The 14,584-nt window shown below is 40.6% G+C and overlaps 1 protein-coding gene across 1 annotated transcript in view; it reads left to right on the top strand.

The window, feature by feature from the left end:
• The window catches only part of LOC107627276 (protein TsetseEP-like), an 11,226-nt gene extending 1,751 nt beyond the window's left edge, over positions 1-9,475 (top strand). The window contains exon 2 of the mRNA XM_016330126.1: positions 9,041-9,475. Within this exon, the coding sequence (XP_016185612.1) occupies positions 9,041-9,475 (435 nt within the window). The remainder of the gene's footprint in view (positions 1-9,040) is intronic.

Here is a 14,584-nt window from a genome sequence, read left to right as displayed (position 1 = left end):
TCATGAATGCCGCCATCAATCTAGCTTATACCATGGAGATTCTGATTAGGGAATTTAAGAGATATTCATTCAATCTGATGTAGAACGGAAGTGATTGTCAGACACACGTTCATGGATTGAGGAAGGTGATGAGTGTCACTGATCATCACCTTCTCCATAGTTAGGCGCGAATGGATATCTTAGATAGGAACACGCATGTTTGAATGGAAAACAGAAATACTTGCATTAATTCATCGAGACACAGCAGATCTCCTCACCCCCAACAATGGAGTTTAGAGACTCATACCGTCAAAGAGTATAAGGTTTTGATCTAAAAAATGTCATGAGATGCAAAATAAATCTCTAAAAGTTGTTTAAATACTAAACTAGTAACCTAGGTTTACAAAAAATGAGTAAACTATAACAGATAGTGCAGAAATCCACTTCTGGGGCTCACTTAGTGTGTGCTGGGGCTGAGACTAAAGCTTCTCACGTGCCTGGGGCTGTTTTGGGCATTCAACACCAGCTTTGGATCCTTTTCTGGCATTGAACTCCAACTTGCAACTTGTTTCTGGTGCTGGACGCTAGAATTGGGCAGAGAGCTGGCGTTGAACGCCAGTTTACTTCATCTATCCTTGAGCAAAGTATGGACTATTATATATTTCTGGAAATCCCTGGATGTCTACTTTCCAACGCAATTGGAATCACGCCATTTGGAGTCCTGTAGCTCCAGAAAATCCATTTTGAGGGCAGGGAGGTCAGAATCCAACAGCATCAGCAGTCCTTTTTCAGCCTGAATCAGATTTTTGCTCAGCTCCTCAATTTCAGCCAGAAAATACCTGAAATTATAGAAAAATACAAAAACTCATAGTAGAGTCCAGAAATGTGGATTTTGCCTAGAAACTAATGAAAATAAACTAAAAACCAACTAAAACATACTAAAATCTATATGAAATTAACCCCAAAAAGCGTATAAAATATCCGCTCATCACAATACCAAACTTGAACTATTGCTTTTCCTCAAGCAACTAGACAAATAAAATAGAAGACTAATAAGTCAAGAAGCAATAATATCTCAGAGTTTTTGAGTGAAGCTCAGATTCTAATTAGATGAGCGGGACTAGTAGCTTTTTGCTTCCAAACAGTTTTGGCATCTCACTTTATCCATTGAAGCTCAGCGTGATTTGCCCAAACGCTGCCTGTTTTGGGTGTTCAACGCCCAAATGCTGCTCTCTTGGGCGTTCAACGCCCAGTTGTTGCCCTTTTCTGGCGTTGAACGCCAGATAGCTATCCTTACTGGCGTTCAGCGCCCACTGGATGCCTCTTTTGGGCGCTGAACGCCCAAAACAGGCTCTTACTGGCATTTTCTTGCCAGTGAGCTCTTTTTCTCTGTTTTGTGTGCAGATTCCTTCTGTAACCCTATGAACTTATGCAATTGATTTTTTACCTTGTTATTAATGAACTTTATATAAACAAATAAAAATAAAAATAGGGCAAAATGTTTAGAGGATTGATGCCCCATGGCTGGGTTGCCTCCCAGCAAGCGCTTCTTTATTGTCTTTAGCTGGACCTTGCTGAGCTTTTAATCTAGCTTCAGCCTTGAGCACTCTTGCTCAACGTTGCCTTCAAGATAGTACTTGATTCTCTACCCATTGACAATGAACTTCTTATCAGAATCAATATCTTGAAGCTCCTCATAACCATATGGTGATAGACTTGTAATCACATATGGTCCCCTCCACCGGGATTTCAGTTTTCCGGGGAATAGCCTGAGTCTAGAGTTAAACAGCAGAAGCTTCTGTCCTGGCTCAAAGATTCTAGATGACAGCTTTCTATCATGCCACTTTTTTATTTCTCTTTATAAAGCTTGGCATTTTCGAAAGCAGTGAATCTGAATTCCTCTAGCTCATTTAGCTGGAGCAATCTTTTTTCTCCTGCTAATTTGGCATCCAAGTTTAGGAATCTGGTTGCCCAGTAGGCTTTATGTTCCAGTTCTACGGGCATGTGACATGCCTTACCATACACAAGTTGGTATGGAGAGGTCCCTATAGGGGTCTTGAATGCTGTTCTGTAAGCCCACAGAGCATCATCCAAGCTCCGTGCCCAATCCTTTCTGTGGGTACTTACTGTCCATTCTAGGATTCTCTTTAACTCTCTGTTAGAGACTTCAGCTTGCCCATTAGTTTGTGGATGATATGGAGTAGCTACCTTGTGGCGAATCCCATACCAAACCATGGCAGAGTAAAGCTGTTTGTTGCAGAAGTGAGTGCCCCATCACTGACCAGTACTCTAGGGACACCAAACCTGCTAAAGATATGTTTCTGGAGGAACTTCAGCACCGTTTTAGTATCATTGGTGGGTGTGGCAATGGCCTCAACCCATTTTGATACATAGTCAACTGCCACCAGAATATAAGTGTTTGAGAATGATGGTGGGAAAGGTCCCATGAAGTCAATTCCCCATACGTCAAACAACTCAATCTCCAAGATTCCTTGTTGAGGCATGGCGTAACCATGGGGCAGATTACCAGCTCTTTGGCAACTGTCACAGTTACGTACAAACTCCCGGGAATCTCTATAGAGTGTGGGCCAATAGAAGCCACATTGGAGGACCATGGTGGCTGTTCGCTCACCCCTGAAATGGCTTCCATATTGAGATCCATGGCAATGCCATAGGATCCTCTGCGCTTCTTTTCTAGGAACACACCTACGGATTATTCCGTCTGCACATCTCTTAAAGAGATAGGGTTCATCCCACAAGTAGTACTTTGCATCAGTGATTAATTTTTTCTTTTGTTGCCTGTTGTACTCCTTGGGCATGAACCTTGCAGCTTTATAGTTTGCAATATCGGCAAACCATGGTGCTTCCTGGATGGCAAATAAATGTTCATCCGGAAAAGTCTCAGAGATCTCAAGAGAGGGAAGGGACGTCCCTTCTACTGGCTCTATCCGGGACAGATGATCAGCCACTTGGTTCTCTGTCCCTTTTCTGTCTCTTATTTCTATATCAAACTCTTGCAGAAGCAACACCTATCTGATGAGCCTGGGTTTTGAATCCTGCTTTGTGAGTAGATATTTAAGAACGGCATGGTCAGTATACACAATCACTTTTGATCCTACTAAGTATGATCTGAACTTGTCAATGGCATAAACTATCAGAAATAGGATAAATAATCCCAACCTCTAGTAATTTGGTGACCTCTTTCTGCACCACTTCCTTCATGGCTGGATTTAGCCGCCTCTGTGGTTGAACCACTGGTTTAGCATTATCTTCCAATAAGATTTTGTGCATGCATCTAGCTGGGCTTATGCCCTTAAGGTCACCTATGGACCACCCAAGAGCTGTTTTGTGTGTCCTTAGCACTTGAATAAGTGCTTCCTCTTCCTGTCGATTTAAAGCAGAGCTTATGATCACTGGAAAAGTGTCACCTTCTCCCAGAAATACATATTTCAGGGATGGTGGTAATGGTTTGAGCTCAGGTTTAGGAGGTTTTTCATCTTCCAGAGGAAATTTCAGTGGCTCTTTCATATCCTCTGAATCCTCCAAATCAGGCTGAACATCTTTAAAGATGTCTTCCAACTCTGATTCGAGACTCTCAGCCATGTTGATCTCTTCTACCAAAGAGTCAATAAGATCAACTTTCATGCAGTCTTTTGATGTGTCTGGATGCTGCATGGCTTTGACAGCATTCAACTTAAACTCATCATCATTGACTCTCAGGGTTATTTCCCCTTGTTGGACATCAATGAGGGTTCGTCCAGTTGCTAGGAAGGGTCTTCCTAGAATGAGAGTAGCACTCTTGTGCTCCTCCATTTCCAGCATTACAAAGTCAGTGGGAAAGGCGAATGGCCCAACTCTGACAATGACTGTTTTAACCTCTTCTTTCATGGAAGGGTCATTGCTTAGGTACAGATGCTGATTCCTGGCAACTGTATCAATGAGCTCTTTTTGAAAAAGGTTTTAAATTTAAAAAAAAATCTGAATTTTTAAAGGTAAATTTCGAAAATTTGCTTTAAAATAGAGAGAAAAGATATTTTTGAATTTAGAGAGGAGAGAGAAAAACAATAAGATGGCACAAGATTTAGGATTTTTAGATCTGATGCTCCTTGTTTTTGAAAATTTTGGAGGGAAAACACCAAGGAACACCAAACTTAAAATTTTTAGAAAACTAAACTAAAATTTTCGAAAACCAAAAGGGAAATCAACAAGAAAACACCAAACATAAAGTTTGGCACAAAATTTAATAGAGAAATTATTTTTTTTTGAAAAAGATTTTTAAAAAGAGTATACCAAACTGCCACGGACTTAGACCAACACTCTAGCCAATTGGGCAGTAAATGTAACACTTGTTTTGAAGAAGTATAAAATTTTAACCAAGAACAATAATAAGAGACTCTAAACCAAAAAGAAAAATTTTCCTAATCTAAGCAACAAAATAAACCGTCAGTTGTTCAAACAAGAACAATCCCCGGCAACGGCGCCAAAAACTTGGTGCACGAATTGTGGTCGTACCGGAATAGGATTTACTATCCTTTTGCGTCTGTCACTACGCCCAGCACTCGCGAGTTTGAAGTTCGTCACAGCCATCAAATCCCAGAATCCTACTCGGAATACCACAGACAAGGTTTAGACTTTCCGGATTCTCATGAATGCCGCCATCAATCTAGCTTATACCATGGAGATTCTGATTAGGGAATCTAAGAGATATTCATTCAATCTGATGTAGAACGGAAGTGATTTTCAGACACACGTTCATGGATTGAGGAAGGTGATGAGTGTCACTGATCATCACCTTCTCCATAGTTAGGCGCGAATGGATATCTTAGATAGGAACACGCATGTTTGAATGGAAAACAGAAATACTTGCATTAATTCATCGAGACACAGTAGAGCTCCTCACCCCCAACAATGGAGTTTAGAGACTCATACCATCAAAGAGTATAAGGTTTTGATCTAAAAAATATCATGAGATGCAAAATAAATCTCTAAAAGTTGTTTAAATACTAAACTAGTAACCTAGGTTTACAGAAAATGAGTAAACTATAACAGATAGTGCAGAAATCCACTTCTGGGGCCCACTTGGTGTGTGCTGGGGCTAAGACTAAAGCTTCTCACGTGCCTGGGGCTGTTTTGGGCGTTCAACGCCAGCTTTGGATCCTTTTCTGGCGTTGAACTCCAACTTGCAACTTGTTTCTGGCGCTGGACGCCAGAATTGGGCAGAGAGCTGGCGTTGAACGCCAGTTTACATTGTCCATACTTGAGCAAAGTATAGACTATTATATATTGCTGGAAAGCCCTGGATGTCTACTTTCCAACGCAATTGGAATCACGCCATTTGGAGTCCTGTAGCTCCAGAAAATCTATTTTGAGTTCAGGGAGGTCAGAATCCAACAGCATCAGCAGTCCTTTTTCAGCCTGAATCAGATTTTTGCTCAGCTCCCTCAATTTCAGCCAGAAAATACCTAAAATTACAGAAAAATACACAAAATCATAGTAGAATCCAGAAATGTGGATTTTTCCTAGAAACTAATGAAAATAAACTAAAAACCAACTAAAACATACTAAAATCTATATGAAATTAACCCCAAAAAGCGTATAAAATATCCGCTCATCAGTAAACTCTTTCCATTCTCTTGTAGATATAATGAATGAATGAATAGGGTTCCATTGTATATAGCTTCTTTACCCTTTGATATATTTTTCTTTGTTCACTAAGGTGTTTATATATTCTATGCTTTGATAAGGGATGAATTTTCTTTGAATTGAGTTTTTGCTTGAATTGCAAGTTTTCTCAAGTTGTTTGAAAATGTCTCTATGTTTCAAAATGTGCCTAATCTTACACCTTAGCTGGAATGTTAGAGAAAGATGGGAAGTTATGAGATCCTTTGATGCTCAAAAAAAAAAAAAAAGAGGGGAAGAATAGCAAGCCACGCGCTAGCGCAAAGCGCGCGCGCGTCGGCTGCGAATTTTAGTTCCCTGGGCCAAAAACCAGAGAGTTGCGCCACTTTTGGGCCAACTCTGTTCCTCAACCCACGCAGACGCGCGCTGTACGCGTCCGCGTCACCCCCTGTTTCTTTTTTTTCTACGCGTTGGCGTACTACACGCCTCCGCGCCCGTCCAATAACCTCAAGCCATCCACGCAAACGTGCATAGTGCGAGCGCGCGTTGATGCATCTTAACATCATCTAAGCCTAAGGACCCGAGAGTTGTGCTAACTCTGGGCCCCTTTTGTGCCCTGAGCCCAGCACATCCGCGCCGACGCGCACCCTACGCTTCCGCGCCCATTCCGATTCCTTCATCTATGCGCAAGTGCGCATGGCGCTTTCGCGCCGTTCTTCCATTTCGCCCACCCACGCGAACGCGCACAGTGCGTGCTCGCGCAGATTCAAATTTTCACTTACCCCAGAGACGCGAGCCCTAGCGCATTCGCGCATCTCACCCCTCTCTCTCCAACATTTCATTTCTTTCTTTCCCCCCTCCATCTTCAAACTTCCCCCATCAACCACCTCACCCCCGGCGAGCGTACCAATCCCGTCGACCACCATCGCCTCGCCCTCTTTTCTCTCTTCTCTCACCTTTCCTCTCTCTTTGACTGCCCCTCTATTCTCTGTCTCTCTCTGCCCTCTGCGCCACCAGTACCGCCGCGGCTACCATCATCGCCGGTGCAAGCTCCACCGCTGAGCGTAGCCGGTTCTCCCTCTCACCACTCCACTTCACCTTCTCCTCCCTCTTGCTCTGTTCAGCCTCTGCACCCAGGTTCTAACCCTCCCCTGTTTTACTTCTTCTTTTGCTGTTTACTTTAATTGCATTAGCATAATTAGGATCAGTTTGATTAGGTAAGATTAGTTAGTTTAGTTTGAATTAGGTTGTTAGCGAATCTGAGCTGAGTAGTGGATTTAGGCATTGTTTGAATTTCTGTTGCTGTGTGAACTGCTCTGTTACATTGCTGTTTCCATTCAGGCATTAACTAAGTTTGGCTTGATGTTGTTAACAGTTGCTTTACTCATGCATATTGGCTGCTTACCTGTTCATAACTGCTTCTTGGCTGATTTAATTTGAATTGTTTTTTATTTCTCTGCTTGCTGCTGTTTGTGCTACATTATTGGCTTGTTCGCCCACTCATATGGATTCAAACCTGATTTTTGTGTTTTTGATTCCTTAATGAATCCATGCGGAATTTGTTGCAACTGTTTAAATTTGGGAATTAGCCAATGTGCTGCTGGAATGCTGCCGGATTTTCATTAACCATAGTTTTTGTGTTGATCTTGTTTGATGAATGTAACAGCCCCTAGTTGATGAATTCTGTTCAACTAGAGTACTGTTGCTTAAATGGTTTTTGAAAACTCCTCAAGAACAAGATCCTTGGTCATGCTTTTCATATTCTTGCTCGTTATTCATGTTGATTTGCTTCTTTACATTGCATGGTTGAGCAAGCTTTTTCGATTGGCCATTGCTTGTAATTCTTCTAAGGGTCCATGCCTCTTTTACATCAACACACAAGTTGAAGATTTTAATCTATGAGGCTGGTTTAATTCGCGTTATTCATGCACAATTTGCATTAAGCCACATAGACCATAAGGTTTTCCGCGTTTCTCTTGACTTGTGACATTGATGCATCATTGAATTTATTGTTGAATGCCTTTTGATTGGTTCACTCCTCGATGAATTGATTTTACCAACATAAATTCATGTGATTTTCATAATCTTCACATTGATTGATGGTTTGTTTCTTATTAGTTGCTTTCTAGCAATATCATATTTCATCATCAATGACTTGTTGCAATTCATGATTGTGAACTTATTAACTGCCTTGTTTTGTGCCTTACTTTTGAATTGAGATGGTAATTACCATATCACTAATTTTCAAACTGAATTCTAACTCTAACTTGTTTCACCACCTGACTTCTTTCGGTTTTCAACCTAACTCTTTTGTCATTCTTTTGGATATGGTGCTTTCTAAACTCAGTTAACAAATAATGTGCAAAATATGGTTTGAATTCTTGGTTTGAAGTTTGGTTTGAATTCTGCATTCCGTTGCTTGCATTCCAAGGAATCTTCTTTCTTTATTCACTTCATGAATATGCTTCGCTTCGAGTGCTTTGTATCTACTTGGCTACAGGCTTATACTATATTATTTCTGTTTTTCAGGATGTCGGATAAAGGAAAGGCTATAGCCGCTACTTCCAAAAAGAGGAAGCGCTCTAAGACCTCCACACCCTCACCATATGCTAACTATGCTAAGAATTCGATGAATGATGAGGAAAAAGAAAATCAGTTACTTCTATCCACTGATTCGACTAAATTCCCAAACCTCTACTGTGAGCTACGCCTTTCTCGTTATGCAAAAACAAAGCTGAACATTGAAAAGAAGCTGAATCTTCCCAATGATGTGAGGCGTGCCATAAACGCCCGTATTTCTGAGTTGGGATTGGATTTCGTCGATAGAGACTTGGGACGGATTAACATCTCGTGGGTCAGGGAATTTTACTGTAACTTCTTCCGACCAGGCTTGGATTCATTACAATTGAGGGGTAGAGAGATTATGATCACTGAGGATGCCATAAGGGATGCACTGCTTTGCAGAGTTGGTACTCCTGAGACTTGTGCCTACCAGCAGGCAGAGGTAGCTCTCCTCTCCATGACTTTTGACTATGAGGCACTTAAGCGCGTGATTGCTACACCAGATGCCTCCTGGGTGATGGATTCGAGCAACACGAAGCCCAAGGGAATGCTATTTGCATATCTGACTAGGGAGGCTAGGACCTGGCAGCAGATATTTGCCCACTATGTCTTCCCTACCACTCACTTCTCAGAGATTCCGATGGATATGCTAGTTCTGATTGGGTGTGTCATGGAGGGGAAGGAGGTGTATTTCCCCCGGTTGATTAGGCATAGTATGTGGAGAGCTCATATCCGCGGCTTGCTACCGTTTCTGACACTGATTACTAGCTTAGCTGAGCTAGCTGATGTCCCATAGGAGGACGATGACGTGACACCACCACCTCCAGATGACGATGACAAGGAAGTTACTATTCCCTGGGGTCTATGGGTGCACGAGAAGCCCCCGACTAGCCGCCGTTCTCGAGCTAGAGCGGTAGCCAAGGCGGCTAGACCTTCATCCTCCACAGCAGCACCTGCACCATCATCAGCACCTAAGCCGACCTATCTGTTAGTGCAGCACCTTCTTCGCTTCATGGAGCGCTTCGAGTGTCGTGTCATGCGACGCCTCGACCGCTTAGACCAGGCGACTGCATCACAGGGTATCGAGCTCCCTCCACTTCCAGAGTCCCCCGCTTCTGATGAGCAGGATCCGGAGGAGGAGCATGGTGAGGAGCCGATACAGCAGGAGGCGCCACCAGAGATGCAGACCACCACTCCTGAGGTCCAGCATGACATTTCTGAGCCACAGCCAGTGCCACCTCCAGTTCCACCACCCGAGCCTGAGCATGAGCCACAGCCTGGTGCGATAGTTGACCCCCATTCCGAGCTTCCGTAGCAGCATCGAGGACGATGCTCAATTCTAAAGTGTGGGGAGGTTACCGTTCGTGACCGGTGTTTGCACTTATGTGGTGAACTTTCAGACTTTTATTTCTATTCGTTGCTACTCTATTTTGTTTTATTCCGCACTTTATGTTTTATATCATTTTGGGATTACTGTACATATTTATGCTTTTGTAGACACTCTTATTTTGGTTGTTGCACATTTTTAGTATATATATATATATATATATATATTACATCTTTTTAGTTGTTGGCTGTGATTAGAAAATTAATGGATTGCTGAAAATCTAGTTGACCCTTCATATAGAAGAAATGTGTTTTGATTGAAAAAGGGGTAAACTAGAAAATTTTAAAAAATTTTTTTTCTAAATCACAATTTTGCATTAGAATAAGCTCAATCAATATGATGGAAATTTCCAAGAAACTCATTTTTAAGGCACCACCTCAATTGGTTGAAAATTTTTTGTAGAACTTGCTTGAAATATATACTTTGTGGATCATGTTTTGAGCTAAGAACACAAGCATGTGAGGTTTGAGCCTAATTGTGTGGTTACATCATATATAACCACTTATTTTCATTCTTGTGTGCATTATTCTCTCTCTATACTTGTAATCTTTGATTTGTTTGATTCTTTATATCCATTACTTTGTGTATACATGCATTTAAATGATTGAGGCCATTGTTCAAATAGCTCACTTACCCAAATAGCTTACCTTTTATCTTCCATTGTTAGCCAATTTTGAGCCTATGCTTAACCAACTAATTCTTAATTGTAGCACATTACAAACCTAAGTGAAAAACAATAAATATCCCTTGTTTGGATCTTTGATTAGTTTAGGCTAGTGAGAGTGTTCATTATTTGATTTTGGGAGAGTTGGGAACATTGGGTAGAGATAAAAGTGTGCTTGTATTTTTGTTGAAAAATCTTGGGAATTGGGTACATACTCATGTAGTAATCAAATGTAAAACCGTATGCATTGATATCCTTGTACATATACTTAAAAAAAAAATTATAATATAAAATTTGTAATAAAAAGGGGACAAAATATCCCAAGTTGAAGTTCAATAAGAGCCAATGCATATGTGTGATGATCAAAAAAGAGAATGCATGAGTGTGTGAAAAAGTGAAGAATGGGTAGTTAGGTTTGTTTAGAATTGTATAGGTTATCATAGGTTAGGTGGGAAGTTTGAGTTAATCAAAGATTCAAATTTCTAGCTCACTTGACCATATGCAACCTACCTTGACCCTAGCCCCATTACAACCTATGGGAAAGCCCTCATGATATTTGTATGCATGCATGATTTGATTGTTGATTGTTAGATAAAAAACAAATCTTGGAAAGCATGATCAGGGGAGAATTGAGTAAATCAACCCTATACACTTGAGTGCCTAGAGCGGATACATATCCGGTGAGGGTTCGATCGCTCAATTACATGGCTAATGCCTTAACCCTTGTGCTCACATGTGTACTCTTGGAAATTGACTTGTTTTGACTGAGCCATTGCATTCATGTAGATAACTTGCATATAGATAGATTGCATTTAGTTAGTAGTTTGCATTGAATAAATGTGATACCCCTTGCTTCTTTCTTGATTTTAGCATGAGGACATGCTTAGTTTAAGTGTGGGGAGATTTGATAAACCCCGATTTCGTGGTTTATTTTGTGCTTATTTTGAGGGATTTATTCACCTTTTCCCACATTTATTCAATGGAATAGCATGGTTTTGTAATTCTCCCTTGAATTGTGCTTAAATGTAAAAAAACATGCTTTTTAGGCCCTAATTTGGTGATTTTAGATCCACCTTAATTCCATTCGATGCCTTGATGTGTTTGTTAAGTAATTTCAGGTTCATAAGGCAAGTATTGGATGGAAGAAATGAGAAGAAAAGCATACAAAGAGGAGAGTGCATGAAGAAACAAAGATTTGGAATGCACCAATGGACACGCACGCGTATAAGGCGCGCACGTGCAGAAGTGGTTTTTTCACAAGGACGCGCCCACATACATACTGCTTCCGCGCAGATTGGGAATTTGCCAGCGACGCGCACGCGCACATGGCGCGCGCGCGCCGATACTCTTACTTGGCCCACCTAATGGACAAATGCTGGGGCAATTTCTGAGCTGCCCAGGCCCAAATCCAACTTGTTTCTGAGTGTATTTCATGCAGAATTGAAGTCCAAGCAAAGGGGAGAGCAATTAGTTTAGCCAACATGAGCCTTTAGTTAGTTTCTAGAGAGAGAAGCTCTCTCTTCTCTCTAGAATTAGGTTAGGATTAGGTTAGATTATTTTATTTTCATGTTTAATTACTTGATCTTATTTAGTTTCTTCTATAATTTCTCTTTTCTAAATCATAATTCTCTTAGTTTTTATGTTAACCTTCCCTTTAGCTCTCTTTTGTGATGATGAACCCATGTTGGATTTGTTTACATTTAATGCAATTTAATGTTGATGTTTCTTTAATTGATGTTGATTTGGATTGTGATTTTACATTTCTTGCAATTGAGAGTTAGTAGATTTGCATTTCTTACACTTTCACTAAGGTTTTCTTTACTACCTACCAAGTGTTTGACAAAATGCTTGGTTAGACTTTGGAGTAGATTGTGAGCATTCTTGGCTTAGAAAGAGTGATTGGGCAATCTTGAGTCATGAAAACCCAACTTACGTTGGTGATTTAGAATTGTTAGCTAGTATTATTTTCATTAACGCTAACCTTTTGCTAATTTAATTAGTAAGATTGGTTAGGACTTTTGGATTGAGATTAGCTAGTCTCGTTAGACTTTCTCCCTATTTGTTGGAGATGACGTAATGAGATAAATTCTTGTTTATAATTGTGACTCGATTAATTGGTCTTGTTTGACATTCTCCCGATGTGTGAGTTAACTAAACAAGATAAATTAATCATGCATGACTAGGATAGAAAGCCTAAGATCTCAATTCAATGCCATGAATGTCTCTCTTTCTTAATTGCTTCTTTTAATTGTTTGCTTGATTTATTCTCCATGCATAATTAAATTCCTTGTCGATCATCAACCAAAACCCCCTTTTTCCCCTCTATAGCCAATATACATCACTCCATTGGTTCCTAGGGAGACGACCCGGAGTCCAAATACTCCAGTTATAAATTCATTTGGGGTTTGTTACTAGTGACAACCTAAATTTTTGCATGAGAGGACTCTTGATTGGTTTGGAAACTATACTTTACAACGAGATTTCATTCATTTGAGGAAATTCTAAACCGAACAAGAGAACTCGCTCAGTGTCCCTAGAGCACTAATTAGTGATGGGGGCACTCACTTCTGCAACAAATAGCTTTACTCTGCTATGGTCCGGTATGGAATTAGCCACAAGGTGGCAACTCCATATCATCCACAGATAAATGGGCAAGCTAAAGTCTCAAATAGAGAACAAAAAAGAATCCTGGAACGGACAGTAAGTACCCATAGAAAGGATTGGGCGAGGAGCTTGGATGATGCTCTGTGGGCTTACAGAATAGCATTCAAGACTCCTATAGGGACCTCTCCATACCAGCTTGTGTATGGTAAGGCCTGTCATCTGCCCGTGGAACTGAAGCATAAGGCCTACTGGGCAACCAGATTCCTAAATTTTGATGCCAGATTAGCTGGAGAAAAAAGATTACTCCAGCTAAATGAGATAGAGGAATTCAGACTCACTGCTTTCGAAAATGCTAAGCTTTACAAGGAGAAAGCAAAAAGGTGGCATGACAGAAAGTTGTCACCTAGAGTCTTTGAACCAGGACAGAAAGTTCTGCTATTTAACTCTAGGCTCAGATTATTCCCCGGGAAACTGAAATCCCAGTGGAGGGGACCATATGTGATTACAAGCGTGTCACCATATGGCCATATGGAGCTTCAAGACAATGATTCTAATAAGAAGTTCATTGTTAATGGACAGAGAGTCAAGCATTATCTTGAAGGCAATGTTGAGCAAGAATGCTCAAGGCTGAGACTAGATTAAAAGCTCAGTAAGGTGAAGCTATTGACATTAAAGAAGCGCTTGTTGGGAGGCAACCCAATGTTATTTAACTATATCTCTTTATTTTCTATTGCTATTTTATGTTTTTTTTAGGTTGATGATCATGTGAAGTCACAAAAACTACTGAAAAATCAAAAATAGAATGAAAAACAGCATTAAAAACAGCACACCCTGGAGGAAGAGCATTCTGGCATTTAAACGCCAGAAACAAGCATCTGTCTGGCGTTTAACGCCAGAAACAAGCACCAAGCTGACATTTAACGCCAGAAACAAGCATCAACCTAGCGTTAAACGCCAGAAACAGGCTACATTTGGGCGTTTAACACCAAAAAACAGGCAGCAGTCTGGCGTTAAATGCCAGGATTGCAATGCAGGGGCGTTTACACGCCTAATAGGAGCAGGGATGATACATCCTTGACCCCTCTGGATCTGTGGACCCCACAGGATCTTCACCTACCTCACCATTCAAATTCAAACCATTCCCCTCCCAAACCCACCCATTCACACACCTCCATCTCCTCCATCTTCTCCACTTCTTTCTTCTTTTGCTCGAGGACGAGCAAACCTTTTACGTTTGGTATGGTAAAAGCATTGCTTTTTGTTTTTCCATAATTCAGTGGTAGAGCAATTGACTGCAGATCAAAGAGCTATGAGAGAGGAGCAACAAAGGCAAGGAAGAGACATAGAGGAGCTCAAGATCACCATTGGTTCTTCAAGAAGAGGAAGACGCCACCCTCATTAAGGTGGACCCATTCCTTAATCTCCTTGTTCTTATTTTCCTGTTTTTCATTTACTATTCTTCATGTTTAATTATGTTTGTGTCTTTACTATATGATCACTAGTATCTAAGTGTCTATGTCTTAAAGATATGAATGTCCTATGAATCCATCACATTTCTTAAATGAAAATTGTTTTATGAAAAAGAAAAAGAAGTACATGAATTTCGAATATTAAAATAGTTTAATTATTTTGATGTGGTGGCAATACTTTTTGTTTTCTGAATGAATGCTTGAACAGTGCATATGTCTTTTGAATTTGTTGTTTATGAATGTTAAAATTGTTAGCTCTTGAAAGAATGATGAAAAAGGAGAAATGTTATTTGATAATCT

This window comes from Arachis ipaensis, chromosome B02 (assembly GCF_000816755.2).
Source record: "Arachis ipaensis cultivar K30076 chromosome B02, Araip1.1, whole genome shotgun sequence".
NCBI classification, from domain to species: domain Eukaryota; kingdom Viridiplantae; phylum Streptophyta; class Magnoliopsida; order Fabales; family Fabaceae; genus Arachis; species Arachis ipaensis.
The sequence above is the reverse complement of the archived record's forward strand: the minus strand, read 5'-3'. Positions and strand labels throughout refer to the sequence as shown.